This window comes from Chiloscyllium punctatum, chromosome 7, assembly GCF_047496795.1.
Source record: "Chiloscyllium punctatum isolate Juve2018m chromosome 7, sChiPun1.3, whole genome shotgun sequence".
In the NCBI taxonomy this organism is placed as follows: Eukaryota; Metazoa; Chordata; class Chondrichthyes; order Orectolobiformes; family Hemiscylliidae; genus Chiloscyllium; species Chiloscyllium punctatum.
This window is the reverse complement of record NC_092745.1, coordinates 53,077,564-53,100,281: the sequence shown is the minus strand read 5'-3', so window position 1 is coordinate 53,100,281 and position 22,718 is coordinate 53,077,564. Positions and strand designations below refer to the sequence as shown.

The 22,718-nt window shown below is 37.6% G+C and overlaps 1 protein-coding gene across 2 annotated transcripts in view; it reads left to right on the top strand.

Annotated features, from left to right (window-relative positions):
- Nucleotides 1-22,718, top strand: part of suco (SUN domain containing ossification factor) — a 73,230-nt gene that overhangs the window by 24,356 nt on the left and 26,156 nt on the right. Inside the window, exons 4-15 of one of the 2 annotated variants that reach the window (XM_072573539.1) lie at nt 1,381-1,523; nt 2,166-2,297; nt 2,476-2,653; nt 5,335-5,461; nt 6,294-6,415; nt 8,701-8,768; nt 8,924-9,031; nt 9,441-9,546; nt 11,656-11,676; nt 18,521-18,576; nt 19,314-19,405; nt 22,352-22,417. In XM_072573539.1, coding sequence (XP_072429640.1) covers nt 1,381-1,523; nt 2,166-2,297; nt 2,476-2,653; nt 5,335-5,461; nt 6,294-6,415; nt 8,701-8,768; nt 8,924-9,031; nt 9,441-9,546; nt 11,656-11,676; nt 18,521-18,576; nt 19,314-19,405; nt 22,352-22,417 — 1,219 coding nt within the window. The remainder of the gene's footprint in view (nt 1-1,380; nt 1,524-2,165; nt 2,298-2,475; nt 2,654-5,334; nt 5,462-6,293; nt 6,416-8,700; nt 8,769-8,923; nt 9,032-9,440; nt 9,547-11,655; nt 11,677-18,520; nt 18,577-19,313; nt 19,406-22,351; nt 22,418-22,718) is intronic. The other variant, XM_072573540.1, reaches the window with a different exon arrangement.

Genomic DNA, 22,718 nt, shown 5'->3' with positions numbered 1-22,718 from the left:
AATGGCTAGCTGCTAACCAATTAGGATAAGTTTGTGTGTAAATGCTTTCCTTCCGTAGGATTTCATCCCCAAAGCAAAACACTCATTTGATGTCACCTTTTTATTGTTCCAAAATGTTCCCAAGTATGATATGCGGGGGGAAGCAAAGAAAACACTTGAACATTGGATGTAGCAATGGGAAGGAGTTGTGTGGGGTAATCTTTAAATGTAAGCTTCAAGATTTTTAAAAATAGAATGATCACCACGTTTAATGCTGAGAGGGTATTGGGCTTCACTATCAGTGTTAAGCTGCAGAGTTGAGGGGAAAGGAGTGGGTAATGGGGGAATGATCTGGAGTCTGAAGACCAATTGGCTTTGGAGGCAAGTCGAACAAGGTGGTCTAAAGAATATCTTGCTGCAGGGAGTTGATCTAAATATAGGAATTTTACAGAGCCAGAGCTAGTGGTCTAACAATTACTGGTTTGAGATATGCACCAGACAGCTGCGTGGGTTTCAATGTTTCAGTTTCAGTAGTGTGAAACTTTAAGATAAAACCAATTGCGTTGTACTAAAGTGTAGTTTTTTTTTTTGTTTTGATAATAGTTGAGAAGGGTGAGTGCATTTGAGGCTCTGCTGCAAATAGTCCAACTTGCACTATCCCATTCACTTATAAGCCTTGTGCTTTGTGATCCATGTTGACTCCTGATTAAGCCAAACCTTCTAAAATACCCATCCTTGTTTTCAAATATTTCCATGATGTCCACTTTTGATTATGCTCCTATGAAACCTCCGTTGGATATTTTTATGTTAAAAATAGTACATAACTGTAAGCTGTTGTGGACAAATGGGGTTTTAAGTACATTTGTTATTTGATAAATAAGTGGAGATTATCAAAATGCCAAGTTTTTTTGGCTTCTAAGTCTTCAAATAATTGTCTATCTGTTGAAATATTATCTCTAACTACCTACAGCACATGGACTGCAGTGGTTCAAAATGGCAGCTCACTGTGACCTTCTCAAGGGCATCTGGGGATGGGCAGCACATACTAACCGAGCCAGTAATTCCCATGAGCGAATTTTTAAAAAAAATTCTGAATTACCTTGTTTTGCAAACCTTTGTGTCGTCATCGCAATGAAGTTCATTTCCAAGGCAGAAGTTCATAATCACATTTTCTGCCAGCTGCAAGGAAATGGAAGTTGCCAGTCACCTTGCTGAAGTTACTCAAATAGTTTTTATGGGCCTGTGTGTAGATTTCTTCTAATCTGCCCATCTTTGCTAAGGAACACTTCTGTTTTTGTCAGCATAGTTCTTTTCTTTTAAAAATAAACCCATCGATTGATAGAATCTTCACCCAAATGAAAACACATTCAATCTCTTTACATGGACTTTTTCTTTCTAAAGCATGTGAATTCTGAACAGTCGGTCTTCCCTGAGCCTGGACTGGAGCCTTCTGAAGGATTGGAGGAACCTCCCACTATAGCTGCTAGTACTGATAACATTTCCAGTTCAACTACCTCTGAGAATTCCTCATTTTTGCAGCACAGGCAAGTACCCTACTCTTGCCCTTGTAATTGCTAAAGGTAAAATGAGCTCACCAGAGCCGTCTTGCTTACAACTGCCAGACCTAAATGAAACATTAAATGCTAAAATAGATTTAACATTGTAATTTTTTTAAAAACAAAGTGATGTAGATCACAATTCCCCAAGTGGTTTGTTCATTGAAATGACCAGAGACTTGGAAGTTTAAATTGTAAGATGAAAAAATAATTCTTGGTAAAACTACAACTATTTCTCACTACCTCTAGTTTGCCAAACTTTAATCACCGATCTTGCTTGATGTTTAATTTTGATCACTTCTTTAAAAAAAATGTTGGATAACTGATGCAACTTCACGTTATAGTGCTTTTAAGGTTTGTCATGTGCTCAGACCTAAAATTGTAGACATGCAAAATATGTAGACATGTGTGACTTAATGATATGAGAAGCAGAGTGCAAATATGTAACTTGAATCACATTCAAATTTGAATAAAGTTTACATCATATTATTTCTAACTTGTTTAATTTTAACCCTCTATATATGCATGTTTCAATTTTTTTTAGGTTTTCTTGTAGATAATTCAGGCAGTTGGAGGAGAGAGCCATTTGAGTGAAGCTATATCTTAAAACTATATCATTATTTCTTTTAGTGCAATAGAAAAATCCAGTGATGATATTCCTGTATTAAGCTATGAGCAGTCTAAAGCGGACTGTGATGCTGGAGGGAAAAGTGAGGCTGTTCCTCAAAGCAAGCCCACCTCTTATGTTAGCCTATCTGAAGGGTGAGTATTAAATAAGGCTCAATTCTTTACAGAAGGTAATATCTGCAGTATGATTGCTTTAATGTTCTGTAAGCCTCTCATTCTTACAAGTGCAAGTTGTAAGATAACATAATAATATGGCTAGAATATGTTTTAGCTGCAGAAAGTTACATTTTATAAGGCTATATTTTACATCTAGACCTCCAGAAAAACCTCGTGATGGCAGCAAAATATCTTCAAGTGGTCAAGGAAACCTACCTGAAAGTGAGCTATCTGAAATTCCAAAGACAATATTGCCTGAACCTGAAGACCAGAAGCCAGAAATCGAAAAGACTTCTAACATATCAGAGGATTTGTTGAATGAAGAGTTGCCAGAAGTAAGTGCTAATAATGTCTGATCATACGGTTGGTTTTTGTTCACTTTAGGGGCCCTGGGTTTCTTCATTAGCATTCCTTACTGTTCCAATTGAATTTTTGAGATGTATTCTGTACCTTTTCCTTGTGTCACCTCTGATTTTTATAACATGAATCTGTGAAGTATTCCAGACATTTAATTATTGTTTTCTAAAAAGCAAATTGATGCACCCAGTGCTCCACCTGAATTTGAGTTTATACCTCTGTTGCAGTGGAAAAGTGATGCTAGCAATAAATGTTACATAATCAAATTTCATCCATGTTTTATTCATAAATTAAAATAAACTTTAAAAACTTTGTTTAGTGCATAATAAGCTCAAATTTAAGTAATCTGAGCAAGCAATATCAGGGGAAAAATGACTCAAGTTTTCAACTTTATATTCAAATCTTCATTTCCTTAAGTTGCTGTTTTGGTTGCAATTGTGAACCAGTGCTAATGCAATCCAAAATCTCAACATTCATTTTGAGAAATGGGCTCTACTCACTTGTTTGCATGTCACCAGATGCAATATCTGCCAGGTGTTTAATAGAATTTGACAATTTTTTTTGTAAAAGAAACACTTCATTTAAAATGAATGTTGTGATACTTTTCAGTGGTAACTTGGTCAAGTTAAATAATATTGTTGATAAAGGATTTATCTCAACAATATTTTTTTACACCTATTTTTGTTTGACACCTGCAAATTGCTGCCTTTTTAAATCACTGAAAAGACTTGAAAATAAGTGTTTGTGTTGGGGAGAAATATCAAAGAGGAGTCTTGAGTTCAATGTTTAGCAGTGCTATCGATCCTTATTCTGAGCTCTTTTACCATGCAGCGTGGGAGAGGTTCCTGGAACAGTGTCTTCTGGCATGGGCCTTTTTTATACATCACAATTACACACAACGTTGATGTCCTTGTTAGCCATATTCTCCAATCTATACGTGCAATCTTATAAACATATGATCAATGATTGGCATCTCTCTGAATAGCCCTAGGTTCCCTATGATCCCGTTATATTTATCAGATATCATTACATTTGGCCTAGGGATCTTAAAATGGACTCCATTAATTTACATTCCAAAGTTAATATTTGTTCGTTTTTTTGTTTCTCAGACATTTACCAGACTTGCTTTTCTTTATGGACTGAATTTGTATTCATTGCTATCCTTGTCCAGTTCTGTTGCTCCTCTTGTATTTCCTGCAATCTGGATTGCAGGAGATACAAAAAGATGTGAATTCCTGCTAATCTCTATAAAATTCATATCAGTTCTCAAAGGCTAGTTATGAAGTTATGTGGTTAAACCTAATGTTAGAATTTAGCCAACGAGTTATAAGCAGCTTCTGTCCCACCTGACTTTGAGAGGCAATGTTTATCTAACCTTCTAATCTTGCAGCTGCAACTGCTGTTTGCGAGTGTGTTTTAAACAGGCAATTGCTTCTAAAGATTAAATTTACTGCCCTACTCTAAATTATTTCTGCATAATTTACTTATTACAACATCTATTCAAATTTCCATTACTGAGATTGACATTCAATCGCTTTCACAGCTTGTCTGAACTCTGAAGATATTATAAAGTCTATTCTCATTCCCCGTTTGACTCTGTCCTCCTCCTCCTTTTTGATCCTTGGGTGTACAAATTCATTGAATTGCCTTCATTATTATTAACTAGGCTACTTATTTGTGAAACTGCCATTGTTTACTTTCTTCGAAGTCAAACTGGTGCTTTTTTTAGAGATTATCTGTTTTTTGTTTTTTTGTTTTTTGTTTTTCTATCGTTCAGTCCTCCCTTGCTGACTGGTTGGAGACTCCTTTTCACAATCTATATAGCTCATTGTTTAAAGGAATTCAGCCAAATTTCTTTACTGTTAGTTTCACAATTCTCGATCTATACCTAAAGAACTGCAATTGCCCAAAGAGTATTGTGGGATCAAACTTTTCTTTTTAATGCTTGCTCAACTACAAATTCCAGCTGCCTGTTCCCAGACATTATATCAGACTGTCTATTATAAACATATGCGACTGTTTGTACAAAACTCCTTGTATTTTAATTTGTAAGATTCTTCGTTCTGCCTAGAACTTATCTTTGATTTAATTTTATTCTCAAAGCTACCATTGGCCTATCTTGTGATCTTACCCTAAATGCTGAACTAAACAAGCTATTTCTATTGCTACTGCTAAAAGTTGTCTTTGCTAATTCGATGCCAACTCCACAGGCAGTCATTTCGTGCCACCACTGGCCATGAGCTGGCCCAACAGTCCGGTTGAGATACCGTAGTAAGTCCATTCAAAAACTTTCTAAAATAATTTGAACCTACCTGTTTGATGTTTGTTTTTTTGCACCTTAATGTTTGCAGTTACTTTTTGAATAACTGCAAACAAACTAGTGATTAATTTGCTGTAGAGGTATGGCAGATTTTTTCAACCAAAAGAATTTGCCCATCAATGTTTTCAGTCGAATGTATAAATCAAGATGTTGAAGCTGAAGTAACAAATTAACAATCCAGTGTAATAAGTCTGTACTAAATGTTGTTTTACTTTACATGGCTACCTGCCTTTGCCATTCTTGTCTTTCACAACAGTGAAGCATATCAGCACCAAGTTTCATAACATTTTACAATCCAAGCCTATGTGAATGTAAATTACTCTTCTTTGGGATACATAGGGTACTGAAATTTCAAGAGCAGTGGATTCTGGAGATTCTTCTTCTGTGATTCCACCCAAGGATTCAGGAGACATTCCCTCATTTGATGAATGGAAAAAGAAAGTGATGGAAGAAGAAAAAGAGAAAAGTAAGCATTGAAAATGTTAATGTGAAATCCCTTGCTCAGATGTAATACAGTGCTATCGCTGGTTCCAAAATTAGACCATAAGACATAGGAGTGGAAGTAAGGCCATTCAGCCCATCGAGTCACTCCGCCATTTAATCATGGCTGGGCATTTCAACTCCACTTACCAACATTCTCCCCTAGCCCTTTATTCTTTGTAACATCAAGAATTTATCAATCTCTAAGCCATTTAGCATCCTGGCCTCCACTGCACTCCGTGGCAATGAATTCCACAGGCCCACCACTCTCTGGCTGAAGAAATGTTCTGTTCTGAATTTACCCCCTCTAATTCTAAGGCTGTGCCCACGGGTCCTGGTCTCCTCGCCTAACGGAAACGATTTCTTAGCATTCACTCTTTCCAAGCCATGTATTACCTTGTACGTTTCTATTATCTTGCTACTCTGACATCTAATTTTACTATTTCCACACAGTCTATTTCAATGCAGTTGATTCTAGACTTAGAGAATGATTTAAGTGTTAAAACATAACTAAATTTAAATGGTGTCTGCACTTTTTGAATGTGCTTCCCTGGTTTGATGAATGTAATTTCCCTCATTGTTTATGGTTTATTCCCATAACGTAGAGGATGGGAATTACTTTGGACATTTAAAGATGGGGAGCCAAATAAAATCTAGTGCTTCTGTGTGGCATTTTAGTGAATTTAAATTGAGTCAATGATTTTTTTTTGTCAAATATCGAAATTAAAGAGTAATTGGGGGAAAGTGTGAAAATTGGCAACTTGTGGTTGGGATGAATGTAAGAACAGCTTTGATATAAATGACTTTTTTTCTTTCAGGCCAGTCCTTGCATACCTCTAGTGGTGTCCTACATTCTGCAAAAAAGCTACAGAAAAACTTCAATAACTATGCCTCTGTAGAATGTGGAGCCAAAATTCTGGCTGCAAATCCAGAAGCAAAGGTATTATTCTTTGATTTGTTTGGTAATGCTGGACTCGAGTATTGTGGAAAAACAATACTTTTTATTAAAGCTTTTCACCTTCAGATTATTGAGGTTATGTCATCGAATGTTGAATATCCTGATGAGTGCAAGACTGATACCTTTCGACAAATGTTTATTTTCAGCAGCAGTACATTTTTCCTTAAGAGCCGTTGATTCAGTATTCACAAGATGAACATCTTAAAGATGTATATTGTATCCTGTTACAGAGGCTTCAGTTGTGCTGCTACATGGTTCGAATTCTAAGACTTAAGTAGAGAACTCTGTTCATAACGCTGGTTTTATGAGGGTGACTTAATAGCTTGAATTTGTATGGCCGTTTTTAAAATCTTCTTCAAAAAAGAAATCTAGTACTTCCTAGTCAAATATGTTAGGCGAAAACCGAGGAATGACGGAAATCTGGTTGAATCTGCAGTTTGATATCCCGGGAGAAAAATGAAGAGGTAGAGATTAGGGTAGACGTTGACAATGGGGGGGGTGGTGGTGGTGGTGGTTGTGATGTGAGACTGGTGTGGGAATAGAATTTGGCTGGGTAAGATGCGTCTGAAAGATTGCGGAGATACAACCTAATGATATTTGACTGTTTCCTAAATGCAAATAGAGATCAGTGAGAATTGGTGGACAAGTAACACTCCTCAAAGCTTTGGTTGAGTTGTGGTTTGTTGGAGGGAGGGCAACAAGTAGAATTTCCTTTTCTTTTGTGGTATGAAGGCATTGCTAGCCAGGCCAACATTTATTACCCATCCCTAATTGTCCAGACGGCAGTTAAGAGTCAACCACATCTGTGCGTCTGGAGTTGCATATAGTCTAGACCAGATAAGGATGGCAGTTTCTTTCCCTCAGAATATTAGGAAAAACCCATCTGGTTCACTAACAGTCTGGCAATGGATTTATGATTATTAGACTCTCTATTTCGGATTTTTATTGAATTGTCCTCAGATTGTTACCTGGGTCTCTGGATTAGAAGTCCAGCAATAGTGCCATTAGGCCTTCACTTCCCCATTGGTCTAGAGCCTCCTGCCCTCATAAGCGTGAGGCAAATGGCACTTAATCATTCCTGGATAAATGGTACAGTCAGTAACCGACATATATGCCAGGTTAAATGAACCTAGAAGTTGCTATCTGGATTGTTCCATTCTGTTGGTAACTTCGGTAAAACAGCATTTCTTATCTGCCATTTCACTGTTGAAATTGGAACGCCATGGAATTTTTGTATTCATTCAAATATGAACAGAATTCACCAGATAACCAGTAATTTGTGGTTAAAGTACACTTTTAATGATTTGTTGAATTCTGCCATCAATCTGTGGAAATTTAATTTTACTGACACTTTTGACTTTTGAGATTTTTTCAATATTTGGCATTACAAAAATACACCTGCTTCTTGCACTCACTTCCTGCCTTTCCCATTTTTTCAGCCATCCCTTAAGGAACATAAAATTCAATCCTTTTATTTCAGCCTTTTTTTTTTGCAATCTTTCCAATTCCACTTGTATCCATTATAAGTAGCTAACTCATAATTGAATTATGAATTTAACACTATTTAAGGATGATTAATCTTCCACTCAATGCAGTGTACCTAGTGTTTTTTTAAAAAAAGCCTTGTTAAACTTAATTTTCAAATTACTGTTTATGGTTTTTGCTGTCTTGCATGTCAGGTGGTGATATTCTGGTTTTGGGTCTAAATACTGTTGGATGTCTGAATTAGTGCACTGCCTTGAACTTTGAGGCTTGAGTTCTACTTTTAGTCCAGTTGGAAATGCTGGGTGAATGGTTTGGGTAGTGGATCACCACTTTTACTTATCAAATGTTGAATCTCAGTATGTTTACCTAGGCCAATAAGAATGTAGATGCAAGCAGCAAAAAGCAAATTCATACTGCAGAAAAAGGATTTCTTTTCCTGGTTGAAGGTTAAGATGTAAGTGAGCTTTGTGTGATTTGCTGTACAATGTAGCAAGCACATTGTTCTACCATATTGTATTAAATGTAGATTGTTGTGTTCTCGCGATTGTGGAAATGTGTACTGGTGCTGAGCACAGAGATTATTTTTCAGTTCCCTGATTCCTTCTGATTTTGAACATTCTTTCCTTATAAAGGATGGGTGAAGAGTAAAACTTCAAACTCTGCATTCCCCTGGTGTTTGTCAAAAAAGTGTTAATTTTGTAATATGTCAACAGGGAGCAGGTGCACTTGGCCATTCACCAGTATAAAATGTTAATACTTGATATTGCAATTTTGTCTTGCAGAGCAATTCAGCAATTCTAATGGAAAATATGGATCTGTACATGCTAAACCCATGCAGCGCCAAAATTTGGTACGTTGTAATTTTTAGCACATGGAAGGAAACTAATCAGGGAAGTTTTCTTGCCAAACATTTTCACCTGCAAGTACACACAACTTGAATGTTTAATATTAGGCCTAACATTGGTATGGGTTATGCATTATTACAGATTGTCATTCTTTCCACAGGTTTGTAATAGAGTTATGTGAGCCAATCCAAGTCAGACAGCTTGACATTGCAAACTTTGAGTTATTTTCCTCTACACCAAAGGACTTTCTGGTTTCTATCAGTGACAGGTATGTTATAAGTCAGAAAGGTTGTACAAAAGTGCAGCGGATATAAAATCAATAAACTTGGCTGTTGACTTCCAATAATACACTTTTGGTTTAACTCCTAAGTGAATAAAATTTAGCCTTCATCCATTATGTACCTGGGTGTATTAAACAACTGGATTTTCTACATCACTCCCTCTGAAAGTTGGAAGTATGTTTGTTTTTTAATCAACATCTTGATGTATTGTGCCACCTGAGGCGCATGTGGGACTTGGAACTCTGGACATTCACGCGATTGTTTGATGCAGTGGTAGTATCCCAAACTGAGCCAGAAAGTTGAATTTTCTCCTTGCAAGTTTTTTTTTCAGATGTATTAAATACTTTTTAAATTGTTTCCTAATTATATTTCTTTCACCTTCATGTTTGTGCGCAGATATCCTACTAATAAATGGGTTAAACTAGGAACATTCCATGCTCTGGATGAAAGAACTGTGCAAAGCTTTCCTTTAGATGAGCAAATGTATGCCAAGTATGTCAAGGTAAAAGTTGGGAGGAGAAAATGTAAATAACAATTGACCAAATATTTGAAAGTCTACTGTGACTTGAACAAATAATTGTAATCTTTTTATTTGATGGCAAGCTTTGCTTACTAGTGTTTGATGGCATTGTAACCTGTATTATCAGCCAGATGTGCAAATAGTGCCCATGTCATTCAGCTTTATCAGGATATTGTATATAACCCTGAATGTCGTGTATATGCATTTGACTTAAATAGTTGAGTTCACTATATAAAGTTCTATCCTTTTGAGTGTTTGTTTACCTGTTCATTACTTATTTTCCCCATTGGCTTCTTTACAGCTATCTCCACAGACTTTTTATTTTACAAATGCTTATGAGCATTGTTTTAGTTGTTTAGGGGCCAGCCTTCAGTGCTAAATGCTATATTAGTTAAAGGTCATGTCATGATGGTTTCCTATAACCCATCTGGTTTACAATGCAAGTTACCTTTTGTTTGAGTGACTTTTATTTCACGATGAAATAAAAATTATAGGAAGTGATATTCTTCGGTGAAATTTGCTTTTGCTGGACTGAAACAGTATCAAAACCATTCTTAAAGAATGTTCATCTTGAGATTTTTTCCAACTTATCAGAAGTAATTTTTCCTCTCGCAGTTCCAATGATGCACTTTTAATGCACTTCAGCATTTTTGAACTGCTTCTCTTCCCCTCTTTTCCGCTTCTCTTCTCCCCCCCCCCCCAAAAAAAAAATCAAAACACTTTCTAAGGATTGCTTATGTTACCGTTTCTTGCATACGAACTTGTGCACCCAGAAAGAGCCCCAGTACAAAAATACTTGACCAGTTTCAACTTAATTGGAAAATTGCTTTCTTGTATAAGATGCTTTGCTAGTCTTGGTAAATCCAGCACATTGATTTTGCTATTGAAACCTCTGAGACCTTGCAGTATGAGCATCCCTCTTGAAGAGCAGTTTGTTCTATTTTGCCGAACTGCTCAGGCCATTTCGTCCTTCTGTTTTAAAAGCTTAGTTTAAAATAAGTTCAGGCCACAATTTTCAGTATAAATATCTCAAATATATAGTTTTGTAGACACAAGGCACATCACACCACTGAAATCAACCAATTGTTTGTTTAATTCTCAATGCCTGGCAATTTTACACTTTTTTAAAAATGGAAACTGAATCATATTTTACACTACAAGACAAACCACTGGAGGGAGCTCTAATGTAGCACAAATCATTAAAGGCATTAATTCTTCCAGTGTGTTTGCAGATCAGTTAAAATGGTAGCTTTTCCCAAGATGTAAAATTTATTTTTTTTTTGAGGGTTAGGCTGTAAAATAATCTAAAGATTGCATGTGGAGGTTAATAGGCTATAATGCATTGTTTGATTCTTGTATAGTGATTGGCTTTATTTGTTTCATTTAAAATTTGGAAAATTTTGCTTTCCCTGAAATGCAGACTTTTCTCAGTGTTTTGATTACCTGATCTTAACCGAAAGATCTACTTTTCTTAAGAGTAGCCGACAATTTTTCTTGCCTTCTTTACCCCTCTCCTGTAAAATGAGGCACTCAAGTACAACACAATGATTTCCTTATCAACTCAACTCAAGAGTCCTTGAGAGGATGTAAGTTTGGGTTGATTTTAGGATATGCGATCATCTATTGAAGATGTATTCACTAAAGAATTATCCTTCGACATAAGGCTACTTTAAAATTGCAGTTCGTGTCACTGACTAAATGGCTGGAGCGCATTTGAAATTACTGAAATATAATGCTGACGTCAGATCCATTGGACAATTGGATAATCAAGTATGAAAGGCTGGAGATATTTTTATAAAACCTTCAAAAGTGAGCAAAATTATGGTTGCATAAATTATTTCCCAGAACTAGTTCAAAGTTTTAAAATTTTGTTCTTGTGTATTTTTTCTTCAGATTTGAACATCTGGATAGAGATTTTGCTGTTTATTTTTATCATTCTTTCAGGTCACCTTTTGAGAACATTAGTATTTGGAGAAAATCTTTTGAAAATTGGAATTGATTGTACTGTGAGCTTGTAGCATGTAGTGATCTATCTTGACTGTTACTACTCTTACTGACACCTTTTTTTTCCTCCCTTTTCTCTTGCTTCAGATGTTCATCAAATACATAAAGGTTAGCATTATTAGAAATTAAACATGGGAAATGTTCTTTTTCAGAGGCACTCCAAATATGCATGAAATCCACTATTGCATGCTTTTAACAATATGCATTGCTAAAATAAACATGCTTGAATAAGTGGGAATTTATATTACTGCACTTTCAGTCACTGATTATTAAGTTGCCAACTTGAAGAGCACTTCAAGTATGAAAATTAATAAGGCTAATACTTCTGATGAATTGGGTCACTTACCACTAATGTTCCCATGAAATGATAGAAGCTTTAGCGCAGCAGTGTGTGCTTGTAAAATACTGAATGGTGTTTTGAAAAATGCTAATGCATTTCAGTGGAACTTTGTCACATTGTGACAGTATTGGAAATAATTACTGTATTGTGTATAAACATGGCTCTATTAAAACCAATTTTCACACTTAAAAATTTGATTTATAATGTCCTTTTTAACTTTTGAATGTATGCTGAAAACTTCCAAGTATGAATAGTCAGTAGTGTTGTCAGGCAGCTCTGAGTATTTGACTTGATTTTTGCATTTCAAAAGCTAGTAGTTTAGCCTTCTAATTTTGTCACTGCATCTATCGAAAGCCAAATTGTCTTGGCTAGCTTAATTTTAAAGTTAGTTTTTAAATTTATTTTTATCCATTTTTTGTTAACTTGTTGTGAATTCTAAAACAAACCTAGTGTCCTGTACATCTGAATGCTAAAGCATGCTTCAGTACCCACCTGCTTTTCATCAAAATGGACTCCCCTCATAGTCATCGGCTTTGGTTTCTCTTTTCTTAAAGAGTCATTTTCTGAACCAGTTGTGTAGCTGTTTATACTTTTGGGGGCAGAGTTTGTGGGACAGCGTAATGTTATTGCTAAACTAGAAACTCAATATTCTGGGCACCCGGTTTGAATCTCACCATAGTTGATAGAATTTAAATTCACTGAGAATTTGGAATTAAGAATCTGATTACAGTGATCATCATTATTAGATTATCAGATGAAATTGTTTAATTACTGGAAAACCCCAATGTGGAAACTGCTGTCCTTCACTGCTTTAGCCAACATGTAACTTCACACCCACAGCACTCTGTTTGGTAATTGGCCTTTCCTTAAAAATGCCTAGATGGCAATAAATGTTGACCCTGCTATCAATGTTCACATCTTGTAAATTTTTTTTAATAAAAAAAATGTTTGCACGTATGTAACATTCAAGAATATCTGTGCTCCTCTTTTCAAGTTTTTTGAAAGGAACCAAATATGATCATCTTTCACAGAACATACTTATGCGAGCCATTTTATAAACTGACTCATCAGGGTGCTCCTTTTAAAAGGCACATGCGAGATCTTGCCATTCTTCAAAACTCTACATGATTCAGATTTTACTTTGCATAATATTTCAATGAATTGTTTTGAACTGTGATCTGATTTTTAATTTATCCAAACTTTGATTCATCGGTTGAAATTCATTTTAGTGCTGTAGATAAATATGTTCCAAAACACTCTTCAATAAGTAACTCACCATAGCTTATTTAAACCCAAGTCTTGCAGCTTCCAATGAGCTCATACTTTTTTTTATATATTTAAGTTTTTAGTGAGTGTTTGAGATGAGTAGCAAAGACTGTTCTCACTTGTAGAAGGCTGTTTCTAAGCTTTATTATACATCAAAGCAGTTGTGAATCTCATGGTTTGACTTATTAAGTAAATGTCTGAAGGTCTGGATAATCCAAGATGGAGGATGGGAAAAATTTCTGGCTGTAACAAGCTGCTCCTTTTGAGGTATTTTAGGTGGTGATGGTAATTTCCTTGAATTTCAAGCAAAGCAATTACTGTTTTATATGCTGTTGCAATTGTTTTGGAACTTTGGGGGCAAAAGTCAAAACAGCCCTTTTTAAAATGGAGAAAGACAAAGGCAGCAAATGGACAGCGCAGTGGTTAGCACTGCTGCCCTACAGTGCCAGACACCCAGGTTCCATTCCTGCCTCAAGCAACTGTGTGGAGTTTGCACATTCTCCCCGTATCTGCGTGGGTTTCCTCCGGGTGCTCTGGTTTCCTCCTACAATCCAAGAATGTGCAAGTTAGGTGAATTGGCCATGCTAAATTGCCTGTAGTGATAGGTAAAGGGGTAAATGTAGGGGAATGGGTTTGGGTGGGTTGCTCTTCAGAGGGTCGGTGTGGAATTGTTGGGCCGAAGCGCCTGTTTCCACACTGTAAGTAATCTTAAAAAAAAAAGTATGTGGTCTGTAAGGGAGAGAGAAAAACCCACACTGCGAACTGACACAGCAGTGAATCTGCGCAGTTACTGCCTTTGCGATTCGAATTCGTGTATCACTGGACATCGGAATGTCTAGGAAAACTTGAACAAACTGAAATTCTCAGCTGATCTTGGAGAAACCTGTTTGGGAGAGGTCTCCGCTCAAAAACTTAAGTAAATAGTTTCAAGTATAGCCTTGCTCTAAATCTATAATAGTGAATAGAGTGGATTTTTTGTTTTTATTGGGATCTATCTCTTGATTAAACCATAGTATTTAAGTTAGCCTGGAGCAGTGTTTTGTAGAGCAATATGAGGTGCTATTTTTATGGGTCTGTAGATTGGAAGGAGCAAAATGTCTTTAGTGTGATATGCTGCTCTTGTCAGATGTAGGAGTTTCTGGAGTGTTTATGGGTTACTGAGGATTATATCTGCAATAAATGTCATTGGTTGCGAATTCTGTCAGATCAAATAGATCAGTTGATGTGACATTGGCAATGAGGAATTTACAAGAGCTAGTTGATGTGATGAATGGCAGTTGTAGGAAGGGAGAAAAGCTGCAGGAACAGCTTAGGTAGATGGGTTAACTTCAAGAAAGGTAAGAGAGGTAGGTAAGTAGTACAGGAGTCTTCTGTGGCTATCTCCATTCAAACAGGTATGCTGTCTTCAAAAATGTAGGGGGCGATGGACTTTCAGGGGAACGTAGCACAAACAGCCAAGTTTGTGATGTCATGACTGGCTCTAATGTAATGAGGGGTACATTGGGTTCCAAGCGATTGGTTTTTTTTTTGTTAGGGGACTCCCTAGGGGCACCAACAAATGTTTCTGTGGCCAGCAGCAAAAAAATCAGAATGGTGTGTTGCCTCCTGGGTGCCAGGATCAAGAATGTCTCTGGGTGCAGAATATTCTCAAAGGGGAGAGGGACCAGCAGGAGGTCATTGTACACATTGGTAACAATGATATATGAAGGGAAAAGGATGAGATTCTCAGTGGAGAATATAGAAAGTTAGGCAGGAATTTTAAAAAGGTCCCTGAGGGTAGTAATATCTGGATCATTCCTGGTGCTCTGATCTCAAAGGTAGGAATAGGAGGATAGAGCAGATGAATACATGGCTGAGCTGGTGTATGGGAGAAGGATTCACATTTTTGGATCATGGAATCTCTTCTGGGGTAGAAATGACCTGTACAAGAAGGACTGCAGGGGACTCTTGGAAGGGACTAATATACTGGCAGGGAGATTTGCTAGAGGTATTTGGGAGGATTCAAACTAGTAAGGTGTGGGGGAGGGAGGGAGTCCCAGAAAGAGCAAGATCAATCTGAGACAGATACAGTTGAGAAAAGAAGCAAGTCAAACAGACAGGGCAGGCAGAAACAAAAAACAAAGGGCTGATAAATACAGTTTAGTTTAATTTCAATGCACGGGGCCTAACAGGGAAGGCAGATGAACTCTGCATGGTTAGGAACGTGAGACTGGGATATCATAGCAATTACAGAAACATGGCTCAGGGTGAACAGGACTGGTAGCTTAATGTTCCAGGATAAAATTGCTGCAGGAAAGATGAGAGGGAGTGGCAAGAGAAGAGGTGGAGTGGTGTTTTTGAGGGATAGCATTACAGCTGTACTGAGGGAGGATCTGCCCGGAAATACATCCAGAGATGTAATTTGGGTAGAACTGAGAAATAAGAAAGGGATGATAACCTTAGTGGGGATTGTATTATAGGCCCCTATAATACAATCAGGGGAAAACTGGAAACAAATTTGCAAGGAGATCTGTTATCTGTAAGAATAATAGGGTGGTTATGGTAGAGGATTTTAACTTTGCAAATATAGACTGGGACTGCCGTAAGGGTTTAGATGGAGAGGAATTTTTCAGTGTACAAGACAATTTTCGGATTCAGTATGTGGATGTGTCTACTTGAAGGTGCAAAACCTAATCTACTCTTTAGGAAATAAGGCAGGGCAAGGTGACTGAGGTGTCAGTACGGGAGCGCTTTCAGGCCAGTCACCATAATTCTTCTATTAGCTTTAAAATAATGATGGAAAAGGATAGACCATATCTAACAGCTGCGGTTCTGAATTGAAGGAAGGCTAATTTTGATGGTATTAGGCAAGAACTTTTAAAAAGCTGATTGGTTGCAGATTTTTGCTGATAAAGGGGCGACTGGAAAATGGGAAGCCTTCAGAAATGAGATAGCAAGAATCCAAAGACAGTATATTCTTGTTAGGGTGAAAGGAAAGGCTGGTAGGTATAGGGAATGCTGGATGAAGAGAGAAATTTGAGGGTTTGGTTAAGAAACTAAAGGAAGCATATGTCAGGTATAGACGGGAGCGATCAAGTGAATCCTTAGAGTATAAAGGCTGTAGAATTATACTTGAGGGAAATCAGGAGGGCACTTAGGGTACATAGCTTTGGCAAATAGGGTCAAGGAGAATCCAAAGGGTTTTTACAAATATGTTAAGGGCAAAAGGGTAACTAGGGAGCAATAGGGCCCCTCAAAGATCAGGAGAATCGACATTCCGGGCATAAGCCGTTCATCAGGCTTATGCCCAAAACGTCAGTTCTCTTCCTTGGAGGCTGCTTGACCTGCTGTGCTTTTCCAGTACTACAATCTCGACTCTGAGCTCAGCATCTGCAGTCCTCAATTTCTCCTCCCTCCAAGATCAGCAAGGCAGCCTGTGTGTGGAGCCACAGGAGATTGGGGAGATACTAAATGAGTATTTCGCGTCAGTCTTTACTGTGGAGAAGGACGTGGAAGGTATAGTATGTAGGGAAATAAATGGTGACAGCTTGCAAAATGTTGCATATTACAGAGGAAGTGCTGGATGTCTTGAAAGACATCAGTGGATAAATCCCCAGGACCTGATCAGGTGTACCCAAAACTGACAGCTAGGGAAGTGATTGCTGAGCCCCTTGCTGAGATATTTGTATCTTCGATAGTCACAGGTGAGGTGCTGGAAAACTGGAGGTTGGCAAATGTGGTGCCACTGTTTTAAGAAGGTGGTAAGGACAAGCCAGTGAGCCTGACTTCAGTGGTGGGCAAGCTGTTGGAGGGAATCCTGAGGGACAGGATGTACATGTATTTGGAAAGGCAAGGATTGAGTAGGGCTTGTCAACGTGGCTTTGTGCATGGGAAATGTCTCATGAACTTGATTGAGTTTTTTGAAGAAGTAACAAAGATGATTGAGGGGCGAGCAGTGGACGTGATCTATGTGGACTTCAGTAAGGCATTCGACAAGGTTCCCTATGGGAGACTGATTAGCAAGGTTAGATCTCATGGAATACAAGGAGAAGATTTTGGATACAAAACTGGCTCAAAGGTAGAAGACAGCGGATGGCGGTAGAGGGTTATTTTTCAGACTGGAGGCCTGTGACCAGTGGAGTGCTGCAAGGACCAATGCTGGGTCCTCTACTTTTTGTCATTTACATAAATGATTTGGATATGAACATAGGAGATATAGTTAGTGAGTTTGCAGATGACACCAAAATTGGAGGTGTAGTGGACAGTGAAGAAGGTCATCTCCCATTACAATGGGATCTGGGCCAAATGTGCCAATGGGCTGAGGAGTGGCGGATGGAGTTTAATTCAGATAAGTGCAAGGTACTGCAGTTTGGGAAAGTAAATCTTAGCAGGACTTATACACTTAATGGTAAGGTCCTAGGGAGTGTTGCTGAATGAAGAGACCTTGGAGTGCAGGTTCATAATTCCTTGAAAATAGTGTTGTAGGTAGATAGGATAGTGAAGGTGGTGTTTGGTATGCTTTCCTTTATTGGTCAGAGCATTGAGTATAGGAGTTGGGAGGTCATGTTGCGGCTGTACAGGACAGTGGTTAGGCCACAGTTGGAATACTGTGCAATTCGGGTCTCCTTCCTGTTGGAAGGATGCTGTGAAACTTGAAAGGGTTCAAAAAAGATTTACAAGAATGTTGCTAGAGTTGGGGGATTTGAGCTAAAGGGAAAGGCTAAAAAGGCTGCGGCTGTTTTCCCTAGAGCGTCGAAGGATGAGGGGTGACTTACTACTTTATCAAGTCATGAGGAACATGGATAGGATAAATAGACAAAGTCTTTTCCCTGGGATGTGGGAGTTCAGAACTAGCGGGCATAGGTTTAGGGTGAAGGGAAAGATATGAGAGACCTGAGGGGCAATGTTTTCATACAGGGTGGCATGTGTATGGAATGAGTGACCAGAGGAAATTATGGGGGCTAGTACAATTGCAGCATTTTCAAAGGTATTTGGGTGGGTGTATGAATAGGAAGGGTTTAGAGGGATATGGGCAAGTGCTGGCAAATGGGACTAGATTAGGTTAGGATATCTGGTTGGCATGGACGTGTTTGACCAAAGGGTTTGTTTCCATGCTGTACATTGCTATGACCTTAATTTCACTTTTCATCTCCCATGTTCTCAAAGTAATAAAATTACTATTTTTGTGAGCAGCTTTCGCATCTATTAAACTGGAGAACCTCTTTATACAAACATACTGACATTGTAAGACTGGCTCAATACAAGTGTTTTGGAATTTTGGAATTCATTCACAAGAACTTTCACCATTTTTCTCTTAAATGCTTGTTTGATTTGTTGGCTAATGCTAATCCAGTATTTGTTTTCTAGGTGGAATTAGTGTCGCACTTTGGGTCAGAACACTTCTGTCCCCTTAGCCTCATAAGGTAAGACAATACTTGAGCTTTATTGACTGACTGCCTGAACCTGTTTTGCTTTTCTTAAAAAAAATCTCTTTTTTTGAACCAGTGTCTTTCCTTAAGATTGTGTGGGGGGGGGGGAAAAGGGTTGAGCATCTGTTTTCATTGTGGCAGTTGTCCAATGAGAACCAAGCGCCCAGTGGAATGTAGCTGCAGTGAAGACTAACGTTGACCAAAATGCAGCTTTGTTGTTTGATTGAGATAAACTTAGTAATCTTCTACATTTCAAGTGCATCACATGAAGGTTTTAACTGCCAGCAGATTCCAAGAAATGAAGCATGTCCCAGTGAAATAGTATGTGAGACTTGTCTAAACTGTAGACTTTGGCGGTTACGTGCTGCTTTTTGCTGACAAGGTCGCAATGTTATTTAATGTATAACTCTATTACTTTTGAAACAGTCTTTTTTTAGCTTCTGGTTACTTGATAACTCAGTTTGAAAATCATTAAGTTACAAAGACCGAAAAATTGGAGGGGAAACGCCCAAAGAATTTAAGCAATGCACAAATTGAATCTAAAAGTTTCAATCATTTGCTTGCTTTACGAAAGTTGAGTTAACTGTGCTTTCCTGCAACTTATTTTCTTGCTTCCTTCCCTTTTGTAAATAAGAGGGCTGACAGTAGAACACCATGTAACTGAGGGTCTGGTGGCTTATTGGCTGATGTTCTTGAACCGTTTTGCACTAATGCTAGTCAACTTTGTGCAGGGTGTTTGGTACCAGCATGGTGGAGGAATATGAAGAAATTGCAGAATCGCAGTACAACACAGAACGCCTTGAATATCTTGATGAAGATTATGGTATGTCTTTTTTAAAATGTTATCTCCTAACTTCATGAAAGTTTACTGTTAGTCACCTATGAGATGTTAAAGGAAGTTAATTAAACCTTCTGCTTGAATGTTAATTTCACTTTAATTTTTCACTGTATGATCACCTAGCTTTAGTAAGTTAAAACTGCAAATATGGTTTTTAACTTTTGTCTTTGTAACTTGAAATGATCCCATTGCTGTAAGGTGATTTTAGCTACTGGCCTGATTTTAATGACCTGTAAGACATTAGCTATAGAAGACAAATTGAAATAAGTGTCTAACACTTTTTTTTTTAAAAAAACCTTGAGTTTAAAGGGGATGTTGGTCAGCTCAGTTGGCCAAATGGCTGGTTTTTAACTCTGTGATGCCAGTGTTGTATGGGACTATTCCTGCACTGGCTCAGTTTACCATGAAGGATTCTCCTTCTCCCCTCATTTTGAGGCATGATGAACCTTAAGTTAAATCATTAATCACCTCTTTCAGAGAGCAGTCCCATGTTCTGGTGGTAATATAGTGACTTAACGTTTTTACCTTTTTTTTTGTTTTCTTTTAAAATCCTGTTTTTGCAGAGCAGTTATACATGCAAGGTGCTTAAAGGTTGGTTTTAAAAGTGTATTTCTTTATGTAGTCAGGATTGTCCAGCAAATGTTAACTTGCAGAATCTCATCTAATGTTAGATACTCTTGCTATGAAGTCAATTGTTAATTGCTATTAACTACATTTTCTATATCGATGGTTTACTTGTCAAACCAAAAGCACTTCTGTCAATCGGTATGAAATGTTTGTTTTTTTTGTCCTTTTTTTTTTGGTATCTTGGTGAATTATCCTGATGAATGCAAGATGAAAAGCCTTGACACAATGTTTTCTCACTAGTACTTGAGCTGCTGTTATGTAGTAAAGCATGACAACAGGTTGACATACAAAATAGGATTCAGAAGCAATAATGAGCTGTTGGTTCAGGGGTTAATCTTAACAAGAGCATAAAGGTGTCGCCCTCTTTTTCTCGGTCATATTGAGCCATTGGACCTGATAGCAACGGGTAATTTAAAGTCTTGCTTAAAAGATTTCATCTTGAACAGCGCCGTACTCATGGAGTGTATGTCCAAGTGTGGGTCAAGATTTTTCTGGTCTCTGGCTTGATTGAGAAGTGCATCCTATAATTGAGTCAAGAATGATTCAGTTTATTTAAGACGATTGACTAGCTAAGTGAAGTCATGTAACATTGTATTTTAAAATTTTTTCGCCTAATGAATTGATTTTGGGTCAGAAGTTCCAATACTTGTTAAGTTTTGAAGTCATCTCTAAGTTGACCACCTTCTGTTTTTCTGTAATTGGAGCAGAATTAAATTATTCTTTTGTATCTCACGTCTAAGGGGAGTATTGTCACTCATTAGAGTACACATTGATTTCTATAAGCCAGTTAAAGGTAATGAGCTAACTGAAAAGCAGGAAAATGGTTAAGGGAAGTGAGCAGTTCTTCAAATTTGCTGCTTTTGCAATTGAGAGATCTTTTGAATAAACATATATATAAGTGAGGCAATACAAAACTTTCTTCAAAAAGTGATTTTAATCTGAAGTATGACTTGAAATTATTTCTAGTACTGGGGAGTATGCCATACCCAGGTTTTTTTTATATAACTTGAAGGCAAAGCACTCATTTAGAGGTTTAGCTTTTCTTTCCCCCTCCCTTGCATCCACTCACTTAATGTTTTCTAAACACCACTTTTAATATGATAAAGCACAGTTAATTACTTTGGTTCATGATCTTTTCAAATGTGCTTAAGTTGGGTAAATATTGGCAGCTGGAGAATGGGGAGAACGACTTTTGTCGTGGAGTAAGCACTTTCTCTTGAATAAAGATGGTAGCTCACCCAAGTAGTCTTCTGAAAATAAGATGAGATGCAATATATTTGTGCATAACAATTTCTTGTTTGAGTTCTTGGTCACCAATTAGACATGCTATTTTGAATCATGGGAAAAAGCCAGTCTCTGGAGAAACTTGGTGGATCTGGCAGCATCTGTATGGAGAGCAAGCAGGGGTAACATTTCAAGTTCAGTGGCCCTTCTTTGGAGCTGTAACTTTTTATACCAATACAGAAAGTAGAATGATGGCTTAAGCTTAAATTATATCGATAAGGGAAACAAATATGTAAATCATTAAAAAATGGATCTAGTCTGTCATATTTGAGCTTCACTTGGAGGATATAATGACCATCCCCTAATCTTCAATATATTAACATTGATAATAGAGGGGGTGATGTTAAAAAACATTGGAACTTAAGAGTCACTTAATGCAAATGTGACAGTTCAGTAAGTTCAGTATGAAATGTTTTCCCCTCTATGGGTGTTACCAAAACTGAGCAAGTGTTTCCAGTGTTTTCTGTTCGCTCTTATTTTCCAGCATCCTCTGTATACTTTGCTTTTTATCTGGCAGTCATTGGCTACTTTTTTTCATTTAGACCGCATGAACATACCAACTACTCATTCAATGCCCATGAATTTTGATGGGCTAATGATTCCACTGCTTGGGAAATTGTAGAAAGCAGTTGGTTAAGTGATGAACTTTGAAAGTCTACTTAGTGACGGGGCCTTGATAAGAAATGAAAATGACCTTATACAACTTGTTCTTGATTCAGGAAAAGTGTCAGCTTTCTTTGTTTCCTGTTTGTGCTTGGATTTTGGCAGCATGTGATTGCATTTGTTTTCCAGAGTCTTGAAGTTGAGTCTGGGCTAATGGAAAGCAAAATTACCATATGCATTTGTTTCAAAAAAAATGGAGAATGGCTTTATGTACTGCGTTTATACCTACTGTGTGGAGATTTAAGTCCTGAAGGAATTTTGAAAGCTGTGTTCTTCAACTAGCAGCTTATGCGCTTGATGCTATCTAATGTATGCATGTAGCTGTTGTGAAAATGTATTATCGTTGCTGTCAAACAGATTACCCACTGGATTATGGTACCAGAGAAGAAAAATCCTCAAAAAACCTTCTTGGTTCAGCCACAAGTGAGTTTTTTTTAATCAATTTTGTTGTTCCCCATTTTGATCTGTCATACAGTAAAGGGTGAATTTCAAAAATTTTGACTGCAAACCATAGCCTTGTATTTGGGTCTTAAGAAATCTCCTCTTCCCTTTGTCTCCACCCAGAGCCCTGAAGTTAAAAGTTTGTCATTTTTGCCCCTCACCTTGTTCCTAGGTTATCATATATTTTGTTCAGTCTTCCAGCTTGTATGCTTGCTGAGTTATGCATTCATGTGAAACGGAGTGCAGAATATCAATGCTTGACCAGTGCAATATATCATGGTTC